The following is a 21,998-nucleotide window of genomic DNA, read 5'->3' on the forward strand; positions in this document are numbered from 1 at the left end:
TTATATAGTGACACACAACAGTCTGAATCCTGGCAGAATGTACTTCCAAGAAGAAAACACCCCCTTCCTGAAAACGCCCATACTTGAGGAAGCAAGAAAGAGGGAAAGTGGGTAGAGGAGAGATAGGAGCCCCAAGTCTGCTGGGACTGGGTCATTGTTTCTCCGCTCAGCTCATACTTTTGCTGAAGAGTGTATTCTTGTTTCATTGTTTGTTGTGATTAAACTCTTGACTACTTGATCTACCCTTGGGTCCCGCCTGAATTATTCTTTTTGGGGACTATAAAAACAGAGATTGCTCCTGGGGTCAAGACTAGAGGAAAACACAGCTTCCCAGAACACTTACGTGTACACTGTTATTCTGTGATGCCCTGGCTTCCCATGTCCCATTGTTGAGTGTGATTCAGATACATCCAAAGTCCCCATTAGTACCTCCAAGCATGCTGGGATTCGGCATGTATGCAGGCCAAGCCATTCCTACGAGGGGCAGTCTCTCCGCTGATGGTTATTTCTCTTTACCTCTCTCTGGCAAAGAAGGGCTAATCTGTAGTTCAAAACACAGACACTGATTTGGTACCCCTCCAAAAAATTTTTTTGATTTATTTTGCAAACTCAAACCACAGCTACAAACATTTCTCTTCACTGGCATCTGCCTACTTTCAACACACTTCTTCAGCCTCTGGGATAAGAAAGCTCTCCGGGCTGTAGACACCTTCTGTGGAACAGCATTGGCCAGGCTGCTAATGGCTTCCAGGGTTGAACTGCTGCTACTTCATTTCTGAGTGCCTCCCTTGGTTGCTTCCTCTGCCTCCATGGCCCGGAGGCTGGTCCAGAAAGCTACTTCCTTGTCCTTGAGTTTCTGGGCTTGCTGGGTGGTGGCTCCGATCTGAAGGTAATTTTCCTTTTCGCCATACTCTGGCCAGTGTGGCAGTCCCTCCCCATTTGGGTTCCTGAGAACAGAATCAAATAGAGCTTTGAAAGACTGCTCTGTGGTCCTCAGGTTTCTCTGAGGGTTTTTAGGAATTCCTTGGTGTATACATTGCCAAGAGTCCACACAGCCCAAGACACCTATTCACCTTCTTCAGGGCAGTCTGCCCATTCTTAGAGAATTCTCATAGTTAGAACATTACAGCCATTGCTTTGGTTGTCTAGACTTTAGAAACTGCCCCTTCCCATCAGGAGTATCCCCAGCACCCCCACATCACCCATCAGGAGTGCTTCCAGTACCCCCACATCACCCACCATCAGGAGTACCCCCAGTACCCCCACATCACCCACCAAACCTGTACTGTATTTTTCACTGGCCTCACCCATTTCGAGCAAAATTGCCCCAAAACTTCATCATCATGGTGCTTAGGTTGACCTCCTCCTCTGAGGCACCCTCTGCGGGGAAGAAGACAAGAGGAGTCCTTTCCTGCTCATGGCGTGGTCCATGGGCAGTGTTAGCATCAGTTGGGAGTGTTCACAAATGCAGTCTTCACTCTTACCACATACCTGCTGCGTGGGGATCTGCGTTTGCAGAAGAGTTAGGCTGAGTGTTCTGTTTAAGCTTGGACTATCTAGGACTCACAAATGGGCATGAAGTTCACTCATGAGTGGGCTGCCTTTGTTTCTCATGGTCATCTGCTCTTGGCTCTCTACTCAATGCCACAATGCCAAACCCCAGTGTTTCCTCTGCCTCATAAGTTGCTGATTTCTGGATCTTTTCACATGTTCTCATTTTAATAGATTCTGAAATATATCAGAACTATTAGTGTTCTAAGGATTCACCTATTTTGGAGTCACCCACAGATACTGGTGTGCTAGGAATAGCCATGATATGGGTCACAGGTCACCTACACATCCTGAGAGTCATGATGCCAAAGATGTTTTTGAGAAGCTTTTTCTTAATATTATGTTATTATATATTAAATATATCATATTTATATTATATTCAATATGTGTTAAATATATATTTAATATATAAAATATATAATATATGATTATATTTAGTATATTATATAAACATAATATTTAACTATATACATATATAAAATTTTGATATTTGACATGTAGGCAGAGATACGGGAAGATATATATTAGACCCCACCCAAGCTTAACACCAGCACTAATTGTTTCTTCTATCACATAATGTTTGCTCCTGGGATTAGAAATTCAAACAGTGGTATTCTTGCCTGAGGCAGAGGCCTGCAGGTTACCCACCGCCTGTCTTAGTGACATCACGGTCTGGATCACTACTTTGGCTGGGGTACAGTTTCCTTTATGCCTGTTAGAGGAGGGGGAACAACAGACTGCTTGATGTAGCTCTCTCTTTGTTGCTTGAACATGAAATGTCCCCAGTATGCTCATGTGTTGGGATACTAGGTCTCCAACTGGGGGCCCTGACTGGGAAGGTTGTGGAACTTTCAGGAGATAGAAACTTGGAGGGAGCAGTTCACTGTGGGCAAGCCTAGATCCACCTTAGACCCACTTCCTAGTTCCTATCTGATTCCTAACCGCGAGTGCAGTGTGACCAGCCAACCTAATGGCTCTGCCACCATGTTTCCCTCACTGCCCTGACCCTGTGAAACTGTGTGAACAAACCCTTTCTCCTTATGTTGCCCTTGTGCAGGTATCTTGACACAGAAATGTATAAAATAAATGACATGGTCCTGTTAGGAAACTAGGGTTAGGAGGACAGACACTTGCTTAAGGCCACCAAACCAGGACTAGACCCCAGGGCTCTTAACTTGAAGTTCAAGCCAACAGTGAGCCATTACCTTTTAAAAATGGTGTCCCCCAAACGGAGTAAACTTCATCTCCATGGTCTGCTATCACCGTCTTGGGTCTCATGTTGGACACGAAGCTTGGGCAATACTTAAACTCATACATGTAGGTGGGGGCTCCAGCATCTGAGAAGACATGGATTCAGGTATGCATACTTCCAGATACACATGGGTGGCATAAAGACCTCAAAAATCCACAGCTAGGAGGGAAACACAGCTGTAGGGGATCCTAGGAACCTGCCTGGTGCTTGGGGCTGCTGTTGGTGGAGCTGGGATTTAAACAAGTTTTGTTGTTGTTGTTGTTGTTGTTGCTGCTACTGCTTTGTTTTGTGTTTGTTTTGTTTTTTTACTGAACACCCAAGCTGTCCGCCTGAGCATTGACTGCAAGTCTAGGAAGAGCACGAACAGTTTGTCTCTTAGGCTTTGTGAAACCATGGAACTTGAGGTTGTTTGAGGCGTGCTTGGATGAGAGTGTTAAGACCATCAGGCACGAAGGGAGGGCGAGCTTGCCTCTCTTCTCCTGTTCTTTGTCTTCCTCTCTCACCGCCAAAGATGCCATGTCCGAGATCACGCAGCACTGCTCCCTCCCACTGGATCATGGCGTCAGTTACTATTTCTGCTCATGTGCTACGTCTTGCATCCCAGAGACCTCAGTACAAGTGGTCAGAGACCAGCACAGAGGCCAGCACAGAGTGCTTCTGAATGGAAGAATAAGGTCTCCAATCTGAGTGGTGGAAAAAAAATCTGACTCTTTTTTCCCTGCTTGCTTTCTGTAAGAATCTGGAAAAACATAGAAAAAAAAAAGAAAAATATTCCTCATGTTCCCATCACTGAGACAGTCCCTTGATGCTTAAGCATATATCCTTCTCTATATACACTGGGATAATTGCATCCAAGACATCTTGCAACATACTGTAATCGTTTTTTTTTTTTTCATGTTATTAAATATTTAGCCATTAAATAGTAGATAATTATGACACCTCAGCCTGAGTTGGCTTTACTAAATTGCCTTCTTAGCCACCACCATTGTCCTGTGGTTTAGCAAGAGTTGGTGTTTTGAACAAGTATCCATCCCTTTGTGGTCCTGTGATCCACTTTATAAGCAATCACTATAAGATCACGAACCATTTGCTGAGAAAAAGAGCAACCTAGCCACCTACGAGAGGGAAATGACTGCGGAAGGAACCGTGAGCCCCGGGCTAGAGAAGAGAACATTTCCTTTAGTCAGTGTGACTGGTTTTAAACCTCTTACCTAAGACCACTGAGATGAGATCAGCAAAATTTGTACAATTATAAAACGAGTCATCAATGGGAAGTGGGGCATAGGTACTTGGGTAACAAAATTCAGGAACAAGAAAGGGTCCTGGGAGACTCCACAAATGGCACCTGGAAGAACACCTCTCACTTTTAGGTGGGTCCAGGCTTTATAACATTCCATCTTACCTACACAGCCTTGGGACAACATTAGGAAGTCCCAGAGAAGACCTACTTCAGCCCTCAGAGTACTCACACATCTATGCACTGAGCTGGACAAAGGCCAGGTATGGACAATAGAGCCCTGATCCCTCTTCCCTCATGTCCTAGAACCCTCTGGTCCTGTGTGGTGTGTTCTACTTTTCCTCCAGCCCTAGGACTGTGCACAAGCTACCTTATAGCACCCTCTGACCCTGGGCAGGTTTCTCTGACAGTTACTTTTAGGCATCATTTTGAGTGGATTAAGGGCTACGAGCAAACCATAAAGTATTATTTCTGGGTGTGAGCAGGGTCTTTAGGGGAGACTGGAATATGACATAGTACGCTAAAGGGTGAAGGTCCACTCTCAGTATGGACAGGTGTCATCTGACCTGCTGGACATCACAGAGAAGAGACCAGAGAGAACGTGATGTACCCTCTCATGGAGCATCTTCTCCTGCCCAGGACTCCAGATGTTCACATCTGGATTTTGAGACTTACACCAAGGCTCTTCAAGGAACTCTGGCTGCTGGGGTGAGACTAAAAAGCACCATTAGCTTCTCAGGCCCTCAGGCTTTCCAATCCTGTCGTCACTTTACCAGAATCCCAGGGTCTCCGAACTGTTTCTGACCCCAGAATTCTTGGCCTTAATCCCACAAGTTAATTTCCCCAGTATAAACCCCTTTCATCTGTCTGACTGTGTGTCTGCTTGCCTGCCTATCCGTTATCTATTTCCTACTGATTAAGACTCTTGGCAGACCCTGCCTAACTTGCCAAGTGGTTGCACTTTATATACACCAGTGTAAATTCAGACCAGGAGCCCCTAGCAGGTGCTCTTATGCCTCGCCCATACCTCTCGTTCGCCGGCAGGTTAGCTCCAGCACCCGAAGCTCTTTGGCCGAGGCTTTGCTTATTGCTACAGATAGCCATGCCCATGTGTGCAACAGGTCAAGAAACCAAGGAATTAACTCACTGAAATATCGTTCAACCAATGGCAAGTGTGTGCTGAAGGGTATGCCTACTTCCTCGGCCACTCAGATGGGATAGCCCTGAGATGTGTCTTCTGCATGACTTCATGAACTCCCCGGCAACTCCCTCCATCCACGGTAGGCAAATTTTTGGTAATGAATCACAGGTTGGTCTCTTTCTAATATCAGATCCTTATCTCTCTTGGAGTGTTTAATGAGATTGACTCTTAAATTAACAACTTGCACTTGTCCCTAGGAATAAAGATTCATGTAAAAGGCAAACAGTGTAGAATATACCCCATACCACCTCTGGACCATAGGAAATGAGCCTTTGAGTCCTGACCCCCCCATCAGTTTCCACATTTGACTATACTGGGAGTGAGAGTCCCTCTGTTGTCCAGCCCCCAAGACTCACCTCTGTGATAGCGAGCCACAATCACAGATGGCACAGCAAATAACACATCTCCCATCATGTCTAAAAAGAGGTCTTTCTTTTTTTCAGGGCAGTCTGATCCTCCCAAATACTTCTCAGTGGCCACTGGAGTCAGTTCCTTAGAGATGTTCTAAAATAAACCAAGAAGGAGCCCGCCCCCATGCAATGAGCAACGTATATTTTCCAGCCTGTTGAGAAGATGCAGATTAACTATGACCATCTTCAATGCCGTACTAATACTCTGTGGTGGGAACTCCAGATTCTAGTTCCCTTTTACTCTACCATTTAATTGACCTGTAACTCAGGGTGAGCCCTCAGCCCTTCCTTGAATCTCAACATTGCAGATTCCATTGATACTTACCGTAAGTGGGTAGGACTTCCACAGGAGAGATGTGGCTGACTTCTGGTCCAGTTTGCCTTCAGAGAGTGGATAGCCCATCATCTGTTAAAAGAATGGTTAGTTATTTGTCAGTTGTTGGGAATTAATAAATAACCAACCCAGCTAACCAATCAAACAAACCAATGCAGAATAGAGGTGTTGGCAGGCATTGATGTGCGTGGGTTCTAGTGAATTAGACAATAGTAGTTAACTTGATGGATTTATCAAAAAACTGAAAGAATACAAGAGATTTAAAACATGTCTAGCAGAAGCTGACTCTTTGTGTCTGTGTGTACATTCGTGTGTAGTGTGTGGATGTGTATGTAAGTGTATTTGTAAGTATGTGTGGGTGTGGGTGTATATTTGGTTATAAAGCTGGAATACACACAAGATCTTCCAGGCAGTAAGAGGAAAGTCAAAAGCAGGTATTTAGAAGCCATGAACTAGTGGATAGAGGTCACAAGACATCCCACTACCAAATAATGTGACTGAAGAATCCACCAGCGACCATTATGGCTGTGTCATTTGGTAATATTTGAAATATTTCTTTATTGAGAGCTGTAGAGCTCTTATCATGTGCCGATGTGTTCAACCTTCTGCAGTCAGAGACAACGTCAGCATGGTTGTAGAAGTATGACTCATCCCCTGCCATGCTTACTGGGGAAGCTCAATGCTGCCAGAAGAAAACCTGGAAGTAAGCATACTGCCCCTGACCTCTGCTGAAGCAGTTACCTTAGAATGCTTGCACTTACCAATCTTGAAGATGATCCTTCAGGTATTAATGTCTCAATAAAAAAAGTTTCCTCCAGAACCAGAGGGCAATTTTCTCTAATTTTAAAAGTTCCTTTGAAGTAAAAAAAAAAAAAATGGGAATATTGTTCTGGTTTTCCCTTCTGGTCTTTATGGAAAAAAAAATCCCTAATTTTTATATAGGCTCAACTTTAACTTACAGATCTGAATCCTTCTGTGGAGAGAAGGACGTTTCTTCTGTAGATGAGTGGGGACCAACAGTTCTGTGTCTGGTCACACGGACTCACCCCTCCTAGCACACTGGCTCTTGGCGAACATCACAGCATTGAAATCTCTCCCACTACTAGTGGCAGGGCTCTGAGTTAAATTCTGTAGTCTATCTCTTTCCTAATGCAGTCTTGCTACCAAATGAACGGCATCATTCTACTTGAATATGTAGTTTTCACTTTTTTTTTTTTTTTTTGCACAAAAACTCCCATTTCCTTTTGTATGACATTTTCCATTTTACTAGAACCAGTCTTCTCTAGTATTTGTAATGAAACAGCTTAGCGTGCGTGTGGAGATCTATGGGGCATGTGAGTCCAACTCGAAGGTGGAAGCCACTGTGTTCCAGCCTGACTGCTAAACTCCCAGCTCCCTCTCCTTTCTGGGTATTCTTAGTTATTTCATCTGAACAGCTTCCATCACTTCCTGGCCTTTGGGCTAACAAGAACTGTTGGCAGTTGTCATCGTTACAGATCTCTCATGTGGAGCTTGTCGGGATTCTTTAGAGAAAGGCAAAGAATGTGGAGGGAGGAGCTCCCGGGACCGCACTTCCCAGGGCAGGACTAGACCATCTTGGAGTCTGTTTCCATGGAGATGTCTACTTGTAACAATGGAAACAGCTTCGATGGATTCAAAGGAAAAGGAAGAAGTCCTGGGTACAGATAAAGATGAGTTTTGGGGTTAGGATAATGATTTATCACTATTTTCTCACCGTTGGAATAAACCAGCCAAACTCTTGCTTGTTGATGCCCACTATGTAGGGGACAGTGTTGAAACTCTGCTCAGCCAGGATCTCTTCTGGTGCCTTTGGCAGCACCACTCCATCAATCACGGTGGTCAGGAAAGGGTAGCTCTGGGGAACAAGGCAGCGTGTGGTTACATAGTCCACAGAACCCCTGTGTCTCCTTTGTTATCTGTCTGATGGTGAAACCCACACTGTCAAACTACATGAGCCTGGGCAGTGACGACAGAAGTTCAAGGCCCCAAAGTGACTAAGTTTCTTGCAGGTACCACTGGTAAGGTGGTGAGAAGGCGGTACATTCTTGGAATATTTGTGTGTGTGTGTGTGTGTGTGTGTGCGTGTGCGTGTGCGTGTGCGTGTGCGTGTGCGTGTGTGTGTGTGTGTGTGTGTGTGTGTGTGTGTAATAAAGTTCCATAGAGATGGGATCCAAATTGAACTGTGAAATTCATTAATGCATTTTTTTAAAGATTTATTTTGACTTTAATTATGTGCATATGTCTGTGTGGGGCATGTGCATGCAAGTGTGTGTGCCCACAGAGGTCAAAGAGGCACTGGATGACCTGGAGATTGAGTTACAGGTGGCGGTGAGCCAACATTGACCCTAGGAACCAAACTCAAGTCCCTTGCAGCAGTTTCAAGGGCTCTTAATCTCTAAGCCATTTTTTAGCTCTCTCACGTGATGATTGATAACATCTAATACTAACATTTTGACTATAACTTGCCATTTGTGGGATTTTCTGCAGCCTGTGGAGCACTGTGTTATTTAAAAGAAGTGGATCACTTTGCACTGGGTGACTCAAGGAAAGGCTTAACATTTTCCCGATGCCAAGAGACATAACTGTAGATTTCTCTGGCTTCCTTTTCACAGTCATACTGTCTACTACACACTTTTAATATCCTTGCTCATGTCATGAACGTATAGATTTAGCTTCTTTCTCCTCTTTCTGAAGCCTCATCAGACATTATAGGTGTCATATTAGCACTTTGTGGGATAGCCTCAACTTACATGAAGACAAGGCTCTTCTTGTGGATCTAATGATGTTTTGTTGACATTGTCACCAAACCCATACCCAATCGTTCTGTGGCTGAAACCTGAACTAATCTCATTGGACACCGTTCTCATAAAGTATAGCACCTCTGTGTTTAGTTGCAGTAGCTCCTTCCCTACTCTCTGGAGCCCTTTAAAACAAGAAGTCAGTAGAATCATCAACGTTTGCAAAATAAGACAGTAAAGCCAAGGAGAAGGAGCAGTTCCCTGAGCAGCCTTGCTTGGATTCAAGATGGGAATTTGAGTCTCATATGACTCCGACATTCAAGGCTCTGCCTGGGAGTGGGCACAAGTGCCTTGAGTTTATCTGAGGACTTAGAAACACATTTTTACAAATAGCTCAACACATAAGCACAAAATCTGTCATTTATATAGACCAACTTCATCCATCTGCCTCTATATCAATGTGAGCTCTCCCTGGGGATCAGAGGCCCTCGCCTCCAAGATACTTGCTGAGAGCCACGGGAACTGGAATCAGCGATACCACATTGATAGGCATCTTAACTTTATATCTTACTTTTGATAAAAAAAAATTTACAAAATTAAATGGAGCCTGGTTTACACGTCACCTGCAAGGAAGCTGGTTGTAGGTTTGGTTAAACATGAGATCTAGAACTCTGGTACGTTTGGAACTTGGTGTTTTGGAGTCAGGCTACCTGGGCCTGAAACTTGGCTCTGCTATTTACTAGCTGTTCACTGGGGACGGTACTATCCCTGCATATTCTATAGTTTTCTCACCTGTGGACCCATTTGAAGTAAGCAATTGAACCCAGGCAATGTTCAGCACAATGCTTGTACTGGGAAAGGCTCAATAATAGTAGATGTTATTTTCATTGCCAGAGGTAATTTTATCAATTGGGTCACTGTGACACTCTTTTTGTGCAATCTTGCTAGCTTCATGTTCCATGCACAGCATTTCTCTCTTTTGGAGGACAGAGGACTGGAAGATGCCTAAACTGAAGCTCAGGGTTTCAAGGACAAAGGTCCTTGAATGAATGATGAATTAATGACTGGCTAGCTCTTGCTGTGTGAAGCTCAATAAAACAAAGCAGACCTACTCAAAAAGGTCCAGAATTCTAATCCATGCTAGCTAACACCAGAGAGCAAGTTCTGGGTGCCACTATTGCTGCCTTAGACAAAGTGTGGAGTGCAGGGAGGGCTGATAAAGGAGGCTGCAGGGGAACAGATAATCTGAATGGAGCAGGCACATTTGACCTTGGCCCTGGTCTTTGGGAATGAAGGATGCCGTCCAGGAGATTTGTGCTATAAACAAGGTCTGGGTTTAAGAAAGGAGATGGCATAATTTGGCTTGTGCTGTGAATGGTAAATATGATGATTCCATGACATGAGGCAAGAGAGGAAGTAGATACAGGAAATAGAAAAAAGTCCAGAAGACAGGCAGGGAGTGTCCCCCGAAGGCAGCATCTTTAGAGGGGGCATGAGCAACAGGCGGGACTACAGTGACAGACATGTGCCTCAGCAATGCAGACGGCTATGCTATGACATAAAGGTTCATTGCCACCTTTGCTTAGAGAAGAGGGACATTCTTTCCTCTTCTCTTTATCTCTTAGTCTATATTTTTCCCCAGCAGACTCTGTCAATTATCCCTAAAAATATGTCCAGCTACAAAGTGCTTTTAGCCACCCTTCTGCTGAGGTCATGGTATAATTTTGCCATGAGATCTTTGCTGGAATCCAGCCCACCTTGGGTGGTCTCTGTCCCCACCAATCCCCTTGCCTACTTTCCATTTCGTAATCAGTTCATCCTGGTAAAAACTAAGTCTACATCGTTCTATTTTATTTACTCTGTTGGATGCATCCATCCCCCTTGGACTGGGAAGGCTCCAGGAAGGTCGGGAGTACCATCTGTTCACTGCTCTATCCCAGTTCTACAGCTAGGTCTTGCCTCATTGTAAAACCTTGACGAATGACTGAAAGAACCCCACAGCATCCTCACAAGACAATCAGTGGATTGCTAGGACACCCAGAGAGAGGTCGTAGAACAGGACTATAAATATTTGACATTTTCACAGCAAGTGTCACAGGTCAAAGGGCACTGCCAGAAGGTGGGAAGACAGGGCTAGAGCTGGAGAGCCAAGTGTATCAGTCCTGAGCATCTCAATGGAGGCTCCTAAGATCCTTACCCAAGCACCTTTGCCCCTTCCATGGAAGGTTCTAGTCTAGTCTCTTCCTACAGGGCCATACTGTGAACAGGAAATGTAAATGAGAAGGAAATCCCTGAGCCCAGGAGGTTGAGCTACTCCTTAGTCACCCCTGTACTGTGACGCACAGCTCTGCCTGTGATTGTTCTGGCTATGTTGTTCTGGCAAGGGACTTCCTTCTCTGGGCTTCTGTAACATGCATGCCGAGATTAACTAGTATTTTACAAGGATAATTCTTTGCTCCGTGGTTAATTGAAGCTGAAAGGTGTCAAGACTTAGCACCTATATTGGAAAAGCAAAGATCCTTACCTCTCTGGGGTCCCCAAGCAAATCAAGAGCAAAGAATTTCTGTGAAGACAAAAGCAGATGTGATGAGCAAGAGGCCCTGCACAGAAGCTGACCTTTAGCTACACTCCTGAGTTGTCCAGTTCTCAGTTCTGGTCCCTCCTTGCCTGGGCCCAGTGTGGGAAGACCTGAGCTCTACTGGGCATGAGAACATGATAGTGGAGCAAGACAAAGATGGATAGGCACAAGCAAAGAGCTAGGGGTCCTCACTCCAGACCCTTGGACCCAGAGTGAGGACCCCTAGCTTTGGAGATGACACAGTGTGCCCACCTTTCCTTATATGCCTTTTTATTCTTGTGTTACAAGAAGAATCACTGAAGTATTTATCTCCAAGCTTTAGAAACTCATCATGCTTTCTTCCAATAGTTTGATCATTTTATGAGAACCTAAAATACCAGGGCAAACAGGCAGTGCCTAGTGCTAATGGGAGATATTATGGGGTCCTGAATCGTCCTCCAGCAGCTAGCACTGAGAAAGAATGAAAGCCAGAGTGTGAGGTAGGGGGTTTAAAGTTTTAAGTTTCTCTCTGACCTCATAGAAATGAGGTCATATCTTTCCAGTGAAGGGACTAGGTCATGTGACCCCAGATGCTGTGTTTTCTGGGTGTTTGCTCTAACAAGCTTCCTTGTGGTAACAGAGCGTCATGGTTATCTCTTCTAGTGTCATCTTTCTTTCAAGCACCTTAGCTGGGTGTAATGAATGTGCAGTCTATCTTCTTACCTCATCTGGGTAGATATCTGAATGGCTGGATGGTCATATAGTGTACTATAGTCATATTGGTTAATTGAATGAACTAATGCATAGAACAATAATGAGCAGGTAATAAAAATATATCCTTGTTTGGTTGGAATGGATGGTGGGGTATAAATAAACAGTAGCTGGATGATGCATAGGTATTAAAATAGTCAAAAACAGGTAAATGAATCAATATAGATAGACTGATATTGCATTTGTGCAAGTACATTGTGCTTAAATAGGTAGATAAATGACTGGATAAATAGATGACAGATGGATAGATAGATGAAGAAATGGATGAATGTGTGGTTATCCTAGAATCAGATCACTACTAACTTATAATTGATAGTTTATCATTGTTAAATATGTATCTCTATTCTTGATCCTTCTTGATTCAAAACTTACAGAAAGATTAAGGGAAAGATTGAAACTAGGAAAAATATTTGTAAAGTTCTATTCATAAAGTCAATTAATCTATTGTTAGACAAATTATAACACTTCTGAAAACTTTCATATTTAGTATTTCCAGCTCCAAAATTTAGGATGGTTGCCAGTCCTGTGAATAGAAAATGCTTAACTTATTATAATACATTCACCTATTATAATAGCAAAAACCACTGTTTTGGGAACCCTGGGATATTGTTATGCATTTTTTTCAACATAATGTTTTTGAACATTTTTTGGTATTTGAATCATTTCACAGTAAAAGCATCTAACTTGTATCAGAGGGCTGACACTGTCCATGAAAGGTCCCCACGTAGTTGTTCAGGACATGAGGAGCACTGCACTTCGGACAGAAATGTGGGGAGCACTGACTTAGCCATACTTACCATCTTCAGGGTCGTTGCCAAGAGCTCCTCCTCTGTCTTCTCACGTAGACAGCGCACTATGTCGGCTGATGTAGTGGCCGCACACCCCGTAGCAATGGCAACTTGCTGCAGCGATCACAGGGAGCAGCAGAGATAAAGGGCATCGTCTCTTCCCCCCCCTCCCCATGAACACACAGAAAGGGATGCTAGCTCAAGCCCAGTTCTGGGATGTGATGGCAGAAAGGGCTCCAGACCAGCAAGGGAAGGCTGTGGGCTGAACAGCATTGCCCCTGTTACTGATTGAATTGTGACATGAGTCACTCACACATTTGTGCTTAGCTGCTGTTTCTCTGAAAACATAGATACGCTCATCTAAAAGTCCACTGTTTTAAGAACGACAGTGTGAGACAGTGGCTAGAAGCATAGAATCCCAAATTGGACCTTTCGCTTTCATATTTTGTTGTTAAGGAGAACTGTCAAAGCAAAAATACTCCTCCACCACCCCACAAATCACAGAACAAAGCTTCCTTTTCATTGAACCTACAGACAGGTTGTAACCCCGAGGGCAGGTGTGGTACCCATGTGGACTGGAATCAAACTGGCTGGAGGAGGAGGCACAGATGAATAGAGGCTGATGGTGGGATGCACTTGGCTGACTGTTCCCTGTTCCTTCTGTCTGCTCTGTCCACACCAGGTCCCTCATTCTTCCTCACAGGACTCTCCTTTGCATGGCACATTTGCACATGCTGTTCCTTCTTGGGATATCCTCTGCTCACCAGGTAAATATGTTGCTCCTTTCTGATCTTTCTGGTTCTTACTTAAGGGTCTTGTTCTCCCTAACTGTTCCTTTTGGATTCTTGTGATTTCATCGGATTTGGTTACTCTCTTTCCTTTATGCATCTTCTTATTGTTGAAATCTTAACATTGATTACACAACTAAAAAAATTTAATCTCCTTTATTAGAATGGGTGTTTTCTAGGTTGCAAGATTACCAGGGCCTCAGGGTGGAATCATCCCAGATCCACAGCCTGCAAATAGAGCCCTGGAACTCAGATTCTGACAAGTATGTAATTAGAGGCCACTGATCTCTATCCAGCCTAGCCTGCCTTGGTATACTTGGGACAGTGTGCTCAGTGGTCATTGCAGTGAGCTGGCAGGTCACTGTCTTGGGCTTGGGTCTCAGCTTGGCCCTGATCACTCAATGACCTCAATACATCGCTTCTGCATTCTGATCCTGTTTCTTAGTTAGACATTGAGAGAGTGAGTGCAGTCTCTAATGCTCTTCCAACACATGGGGGATATCACCTGAATAACTCAATGGGAAGTTTCCTTAAAGGTTCTTGCAGAGCTCAGAACGGGCTACCCTGATGACCTACCTCAGCCGCACGCCTCGTATTCTCCCTGAACAGACATGGCGTGAGGGCCACGCCACTCTCAGAAATGGCCCTCTGGAAGAGGTTCTTGGTCAGTGGAGATAAAACCTGGGAAGGAAAGGAAGAGGAGAGTTTATGCTCATGAGAGATGGCCCCTGACATGCTCATCTTGTAAGGTTTCCTCCACCTATACCACTTGCCTGCAGATTCTGATTCTCACTGGATGTGACTGGCAGTTCCTTACCTGCTTCTGCTTGCTTCCCCAGCTTTCTTCAGAGACAGGGATAGAGTTGGGAATATGTGGCATGCACCCATTATGATAATCAACAACACTGGAAAGAAAGGGTTTTCAGATCCTAGCTACAAAATCTATTTCAGTGTCCCCAATACTCAGAAAGCGTCCCAGAGAAAATGACCATGAGCATCCGTAAAATTATTTTCAAGACATTTCCTTGATGAGGGGTAAGGATTATACTTCTCTGTGGGTATAAGGACCGGTATTTAGAAGTTGAGAGTTTTCCTCCAGTGGAGTAACACTGGGTACATATCAAGTGTATATCAAACACACTCAAGGGCAGATCCCATGCTCAGGAGTAATCGGCTAACAACACAGGAAGAAAATGGTTTTCGTATGTGAGTGCTTTTTATTATTTGTTTGGTTGTTTTTTTCTTTGTATTTTTGCTTTTGTTTTTTGTTTGCTTTGGTTTCTTTTGAGACATTAAAAAAAAACAAAACATAAAGTTGTGTGGTGTAGTGGCTATTCCTGGTTGTCAACTTGACTATATTTGAAATGAACTACAATCCAGAATTGGAAGGCTCACCAGTGAACCTAATCTGGAGACTGGGAGATAGAAGTTTCTGANCTGGATCTTGGTATGGAGATCTTGAGACACAGTGGTGATTGAATCCAGAAGATTAAGACAGGGAGATCTCTGAGTCCAAGATCACCTGGGATTAAAGGTGTGGTGGCACACACCTTTAATCTGGGCTACACCTTCTGCTGGGGACCATATAAGGACATTGGAAGAAGGGAGTCTGGCTCTCGCTCTTTNGCCTTCTTGCGGTGTGGGACTCAGCAACTGCTAGATCCTTGGACTTCCATTCACAGCTACTACTGAACCATTGTTGGGATTTGGACTGCAGACTGTAAGTCATCAATAAATTCCTTTACTATATAGAGACTATCTGCAAGTTCTGTGACTCTAGAGAACCCTGACTAATACATGTGGGTAGGTGGGGAGATCTGGGAGGAGTTGGAGGAGCGCAAAGAACCTGATCAAAATACATTGTAGGAAAAATCATTTATAAAACCCAACAAATACAAACTAAATAAGGCCAAAAGAAACAAAACTCACCATGTATATGATAATAAAAGTAAGGGACAACTTAAAAAGTTCAAATATTATAATACTGGGTAATAAAAATGTTTTATAATTACCATGGAATACTATGTCATTGTAAAAGCAAGTCCCAAGGAAAAGCACTTAAGATTTTAGGGAGTGTTTGCTATGGTGTTTACTGAGGGAAGTTTTTTCTTAAACCATTATGTGATACATAAAAGAGATAAAGAGGTGGGGTAGGGAGATGGTAAACAGAGGCCCAGGATAGAGATAAGGTTGTCAGAGAAAGGCAAGAGAAATGGACATTAAGATGCCACAGAGACATCACCTGGGTGCTGGGACTGTGGATGACTTATTTCTCTTTTGACATCTTTTTTCCCCTCTTTTTAAATCTTTTAAAATGTAAAATATTATCCAGTGAAAACTCCACTATGAATCTGATACATGTTTAAAAGGTAATCAGGCTGATTGACCCAGCTCTGAGGTACCTGGACAGCTCCCAGAGGGTCATCTTACTGGACAGCTCCTGGTATATTTCTATAGCTTCCTTCAGTGTGCCCCCATCTCTACACCATCACGTTAACTCACATCATAGGTTGTCTGTGATCTTGCCTTTCCCTGCCCCTCTCCTCTCACTGACTTCGCTTAAAGCATAATGCCTTAGGTGTAGAGACTGTTGCCCACCCTCTTAGGCATGACCAAGCCACATGGCAACATCAGCTTTCAGCGCTAACAATCTCTACCAGTAAATCAAGTTTCCAGCCAAACAGTGACCATTAGCATCTCTTTATTCACCCTAAGTTAGGTGAGTTGCAAAACCAAAGTTACTAGGAAGAAGAGAGAACTCAACCAGGAGAGGGGAGTAGGAACAGTGTGGTCACAGGCTCAGCTGGACATTCTTGTGGCTCCAGGACACAAAACTGCCATCTGAGCTTCTTGGGAGCTCTTGGTATTTAGTTCTACACTGTCTGATATTGAACCACAAGTCAATCTAAATCCAAGTCTTGTCTGCCAGTTTGCCTGTGGCGAGACTGAATGATCTTCAATAGCATCAGCAGCCACATCAACCCTAGACATGGGGCTTGGTGCCAGGGATACTTACAAGGACGGAGACACTTTCACCTCCTGCTGACTCGCCAAAGAGGGTCACAGAGCTTGAGTCCCCTCCGAAGTTAGCAATGTTGTTCTGGACCCACTGCAGTGCAGCCACCTGGTCCAAGTGACCCCAGTTCCCTCGGCCGTGTTCATCCCCTGTGCTGTAAGGGGAGGGGGACAGATAGAGCAGGAGACGTTATAGCTGGGCTATGATGGGTCAGGAGCTGGCGGTGGCTAGGGTGTAGATTATCCTTCACTGTTTTGTATGTTAAAAGCTTTGCCTCCAATGTCGGAATTCTGGGGACTGGTATAACCTTCAAAGGGTTCATTGTTAGGTGGCTGAGGTATTGAGGGTACTAGAAAGAAGATTGTTCTAGAAACATTCTGGTTAGTTCTTATGAGAAAGTTATAGAGATCAAGCTTGACCCCCCTACTTGCTCACTGGCTTCCTGATACGCCCCATTGTCACAATATCATCTGCCACAATGTGACACAGCCCAGAGGTTTCACAGCTGGAATCATGGTGTTTGGACTTTCAGCCTTTGAAGCCCTGTGATAAATGCATCTCATTTAAAAATTTACATTTATTTTACTTTTAGTTATGTGTGTCTGTGCAGGAATCTGTGCATGTGAGGACACTGGTGATAGCCAGAAGCCAGAAGCATGGGATCCCCCTGGAGCTAGAGTCATAGACAATTGTCAGCTGTTCTGTGTGGGTGCTAGGAATTGAATTTGATTGCAAGATTAATATTTACTCTTAACCACTGAGCTATCTCTGTAGTCTAACTTTATATTTTACAAAATACTGAGCTTCGGATATTTGTTATACCCATGGAAAATAGCCTAATACAGAAAATTGATCCCAAAGAATTAATTGGTCCACTGATATAACTGTACTAGAATATGTGAAAGTGGTTTTGGGGAAAATGTGAAGGATTTGGAGGAGTGAGCTAGTCATCTTTTCTTTTCTTTTCTTTTCTTTTCTTTTCTTTTCTTTTCTTTTCTTTTCTTTTCTTTTCTTTTCTTTTCTTTTCTTTTCTTTTCTTTTTTTGGTTTNTTGAGACAGGGTTTCTTTGTGTAGCCCTGGCTGTCCTGGAACTCACTCTGTAGANTGGCTGTCCTGGAACTCACTCTGTAGACCAGGCTGGCCTTGAACTCAGAAATCCACCTGCCTCTGCCTCCCAAGTGCTGGGATTAAAGGCATGCATCACCACTGCCCGGCTGTGGGCTAGTCATCTTGAAGTGCTGTATTTGGGGTGCTATAGATGACTCAGGTGACAAGGAGGTTAGGGGAGTAATTGCAAATGAATACAATCTCTGATTATAATAAAGGCTACTCTGAACGTCTTCACAGAGAACTTGGTGATGACCTAAACCCATGCTCTAAAGCTTTACGGGAGGCTAACACTAAGGCTGATGGAGCACTTTACATGGTGTAAATATTTTCTAAACAGCAAAGCCTTCAGGACGTGGTGTGGACATTATTGGCTGCTGGATATTTTCAGTGGGACTAAAGAGCAAAGTTAAGCAGTCTAGAAATATTAGGGTGTGGTTAGAGAAGGGACAGAGGAGAAAGCACTTAGGGGTATCGCCAAGAGATCACCTGCTAAAGAGACTGGCAGGAGGCTGATCATCAGGGTAAAAGGCAAAAGGTTTGAGACCACCCATCACCGGCCCAGATGCCTTCCAAGATGTGATGACTTCAAGGGATGAATTTAAGACTGTTCCTTGGAAGTTCTACCCTATGTCATCTCAAGATTTTGCTCCTAACTGGCAGAATCTTCAATCATATGAGCTACAAAGACACTTGTTAGAAAGGTGGGAGCCCTCTTTGGAGGGAGACATGTCCTAATACAGAATAGTCACTGCATTAGAAGCAATGAGAAAAACTAAATGTTCACTATAGCAACATAGGCCAGAGACACAGAACTTGGATGTTTGTAGGAGTCAAGAATTGATGAGTAGCTGGGCTCTGTATTTGAAAGGTAGAGCTAGAAAGGTTTGCTGGCCACATAAGTGTGTAGTATGAAATAAAGCAGAATCTAGACTTTCATAAGGATCTTACTATGAGCAATCAAAAGTATAAAACCTAGGACAATTGGGGCCCTTAGGGAAACAGGAAGAGAGATTTCGTCGTCTAGGTAGTTGTCAAGAGTTCACGCTGTCTCCATGAAGTAGGGAAGGCCTAAGTAGACATCCCAGGAAACATGAGGAGATAGGTAAAGATGGCATTGGCTTCAGAGGAGAGGAGGGTGTCTTAGTTCCTGCTCTATTCCTGTGACGAGATGCCATGACCAAGGCATCTTATAAAAGAAAAATATAATTGGGGGAGTGCTTACAACTGTTTCAGAAAGCCAGTTCCTATCATGGTGGGAAGGATGATAGCAGGCAGGCAGGCAGGCAGGCAGGCAGGCAGGCAGGCAGGCAGGACACTGGAGCAGTAGTTGAGAGCTTACATCATATCCACAAGCATCAGGGACACACACATACACACAGAGAGAGTGGAGGAGGAGGGAGGAAGAGGAACAGAGGGAGAGGGTGAGAAAGAGGGAGAGGGAGAGGGAGAGGGAGAAGGAGATGAGGGGGTCATGGGTTTTTGTAACCTCAAAACCTATCCCCCAGTGACATGTGTCCTCCAACAAGACTAGACCAATTATCCCTTCCCAAAATACTTCCACTAACCAGGGATCAAATGTTCAAATACGAGAGCTACTTCTCATTCAAACCACCAGAGTGGGGAATGCTGGGAATTACTGGACAGGGAGGAGGAGACACACAGAGGCCTGAGGATGTGGAGGTAAGAAGCAAGGATCATGAGCAGCCACGGAGGTGCAAACAGCCAAAGGTCAGAGAAAAGAAGCCATTAGAAGCATGTGCGCTCACCCAGCTGTTACTGATAGGGTCAAGAAGTTGTTCAAGGGAGGGTAGAGATCACTGGTGGCCTCAGCAAGCACAGGCTGCCAGGCATGGGGGAAGGAGAGAAGGAGAGAAAAGAGAGAGAGGAGATGGAGGGACTACTTTTGGCAGGCTTACTGAAATGGAAAGCAGAGAAACAGAATTGGGGTGAAAGAGACATGGCGCCTTGAGAGGACGGTGAGTTCCTGCTGAGAGACAGACCACAGCCATCTTCCAGCTCCAGTCCCCCCATCGGCAGCTGGAGTTCAGCAGGACTACTTAGCAACCTTCTCAGGTCTGTTTGCTTCAGGTCAGGAATATGCAGAAAGGCCTCTCAGAGTTTTGACACAGGGAATCTGGTCCTGACCTCACAGATCTGACAGAGAGACTCTAGCCTGGACTCCCGCATTTGCCAGATGCTAAGGAGGAAGTGAGCTATGTGCACCCAAACACATTCCAGGGAACCTGTTCCCTGGAGTCAGATCCTTGGACAGCTTCCACCAACCCCAGACACTCAGTTTTTAACATTAAAGCATTCTCCAAATTCTTTTGTACCTCCTGTCCCAGGAGATGTGGGACACTGAACTTCTTTGCTGCACAGTTGATTGTTGTCGGGAATTTAGTGTGCCGGGTGGCACTAGTGAGAGGAGATGCGTGTCTCAGAGCTGTTTAAATGGCTGCTAGGCTTTGAAAGATGAATGAGTTTAAAAGCAGGTCTTCCAGGAAGAGAGAACATGTAAGTACAGAAGCCCAGAGCACAAGTGTGGTTGAGGAGAAACAGACAATTTAAGGAGCTCATCACAGATCTCTCAGAGGGTGGAATGACCAGGGATGAGCCCTAATGTCCTCACAAGTGAATGTTAATGCAATCTGAAAAGGGTCCACCATCTTACCTGAGGAAGCCCCAGATGCCCAGACGGTACTGGATGACTACCACCACGACATTTTCACGGGTAGACAGGGCCAGTCCATCAAAAGTTGATGCTCCACCAGAGAGTAAACCACCTCCATGGACCCATACCATCACCTGGACAGGCAGCGAGGAACCATGCAGGTTAGAAGTAGAGAAAGAACACTTGATGACTGAATTATTTCTTGGTTATGATTAAGGAAGCCATAATCTAAAGCCTATGAATGCCCATTGTGACTACAAAAGGTGTGTGTGTGTGTGTGTGTGTGTGTGTGTGTGTGTGTGTGTGTGTATGTATGTATGTATGTAGCCTTCCTAACTCCCTAAGCTTGGTCTCAGATCACCACAATCCCACTCAAGACAGCCTAGTTACTTATTTCTCTTCCTCTTCTCTCAAGACCATGTCGTTCATTAGATCTTCCAACTGTGAATGTCATTATGTACCAGCAAAAACCACAGATATTATTTTCTCCACAACACACCACCCCTCTCATGTCTGGACATAACATCTCAGTTCAGTGGTGAATTAACCTTCCCTGTGACTGAAATATTATCTCAAGAAATACACATGTCCCCAATAGTACCTCTTGCTAAGGTGTTTCCTCAAGCCTCTCATGTCCCAAACCTAACTACCAACTGCATTTCCAAGGAATCTTTATACATTGACTTTACCCGAGAGCCTATGACTCACCAGGCACTGCCATAAAGATTAAGAGTCAGGAGCGAAGGAAGTGCAATTTCTGATTAATGGCTCCTGCAGATCACACCGCAAGGAAGAACCGAAAGGATAAAATACTATAATGTTGCTAATAAAAGAACTAACAAACTATAAGCTAATTACTGTTTAAAGTATTTAAAAATAACCTATTCATGTAACAGGCAATCTGCTTGAAGTTCCACAGAGCATGAGAGACAGAGGTAAGACTTGACTCAGAGCCAACACATTGAATTCCTAACTCCTGTTGCCCTCAGCAACATCTTAGTGAGTTAGCAGTCAGGCAACTAGGACAGAAGGCAGATGTTCTTGCTACCTTGTGTGAGCTCATTCAGAACTGAAGCATATCATGAGAGTCACTTCTGTGGGTGCACATGGAACTGTACCGATCTGAAGAATCAGATGCTGAGGAAGTAAAAAATAGCCCAATCTCTCATCTTCTGAAAAGCACATCCAGGATTAATCCAGACCCTATGCTCTAGGACTTGTGCTCATAGCTGAAGCATTTCCTGCCTTTAGCCTCCCATATTCCTTGTTTCTTCTTCCCTTGGGTTCCCTGCCACCTTGAGGGAAGGTCTGAAGCAAGATCATCTCAGAGTGAAGAGCAGTAAAGGCTGGTGGGCAATGACATACTGAAGAACCTACTAACTACATCTTATCTTCTGTCCAAAGGGTCACCACCTCCAGATGCTCACCTATATCCTGTGGCCTGCAACTAGTAGCCTGCCCATCCTCTATCCTGTGACCTGGAACTAGCAGCCTGCCCCATCCTCTATCCTGTGACCTGGAACTAGCAGCCTGCCCCATCCTCTATCCTGTGA

At 44.3% G+C, this 21,998-nt stretch overlaps 1 protein-coding gene across 1 annotated transcript in view; it reads right to left on the bottom strand.

Annotated features, from left to right (window-relative positions):
- Positions 1-566: 566 nt before the first annotated feature.
- The window catches only part of LOC110337749 (liver carboxylesterase 1-like), a 27,740-nt gene continuing 6,308 nt past the window's right edge, over positions 567-21,998 (bottom strand). The window contains exons 4-14 of the mRNA XM_021220809.1: positions 20,446-20,579; positions 16,665-16,818; positions 14,225-14,329; positions 12,870-12,974; positions 11,269-11,307; positions 7,721-7,861; positions 5,977-6,057; positions 5,598-5,745; positions 2,757-2,888; positions 1,308-1,380; positions 567-947 (exon numbers count right to left, since the gene is read on the bottom strand). Coding sequence (XP_021076468.1) covers positions 770-947; positions 1,308-1,380; positions 2,757-2,888; positions 5,598-5,745; positions 5,977-6,057; positions 7,721-7,861; positions 11,269-11,307; positions 12,870-12,974; positions 14,225-14,329; positions 16,665-16,818; positions 20,446-20,579 — 1,290 coding nt within the window. The 3' untranslated portion in view covers positions 567-769. The remainder of the gene's footprint in view (positions 948-1,307; positions 1,381-2,756; positions 2,889-5,597; positions 5,746-5,976; positions 6,058-7,720; positions 7,862-11,268; positions 11,308-12,869; positions 12,975-14,224; positions 14,330-16,664; positions 16,819-20,445; positions 20,580-21,998) is intronic.

Source organism: Mus pahari, chromosome 20 (genome assembly GCF_900095145.1).
Source record: "Mus pahari chromosome 20, PAHARI_EIJ_v1.1, whole genome shotgun sequence".
NCBI lineage: Eukaryota > Metazoa > Chordata > Mammalia > Rodentia > Muridae > Mus > Mus pahari.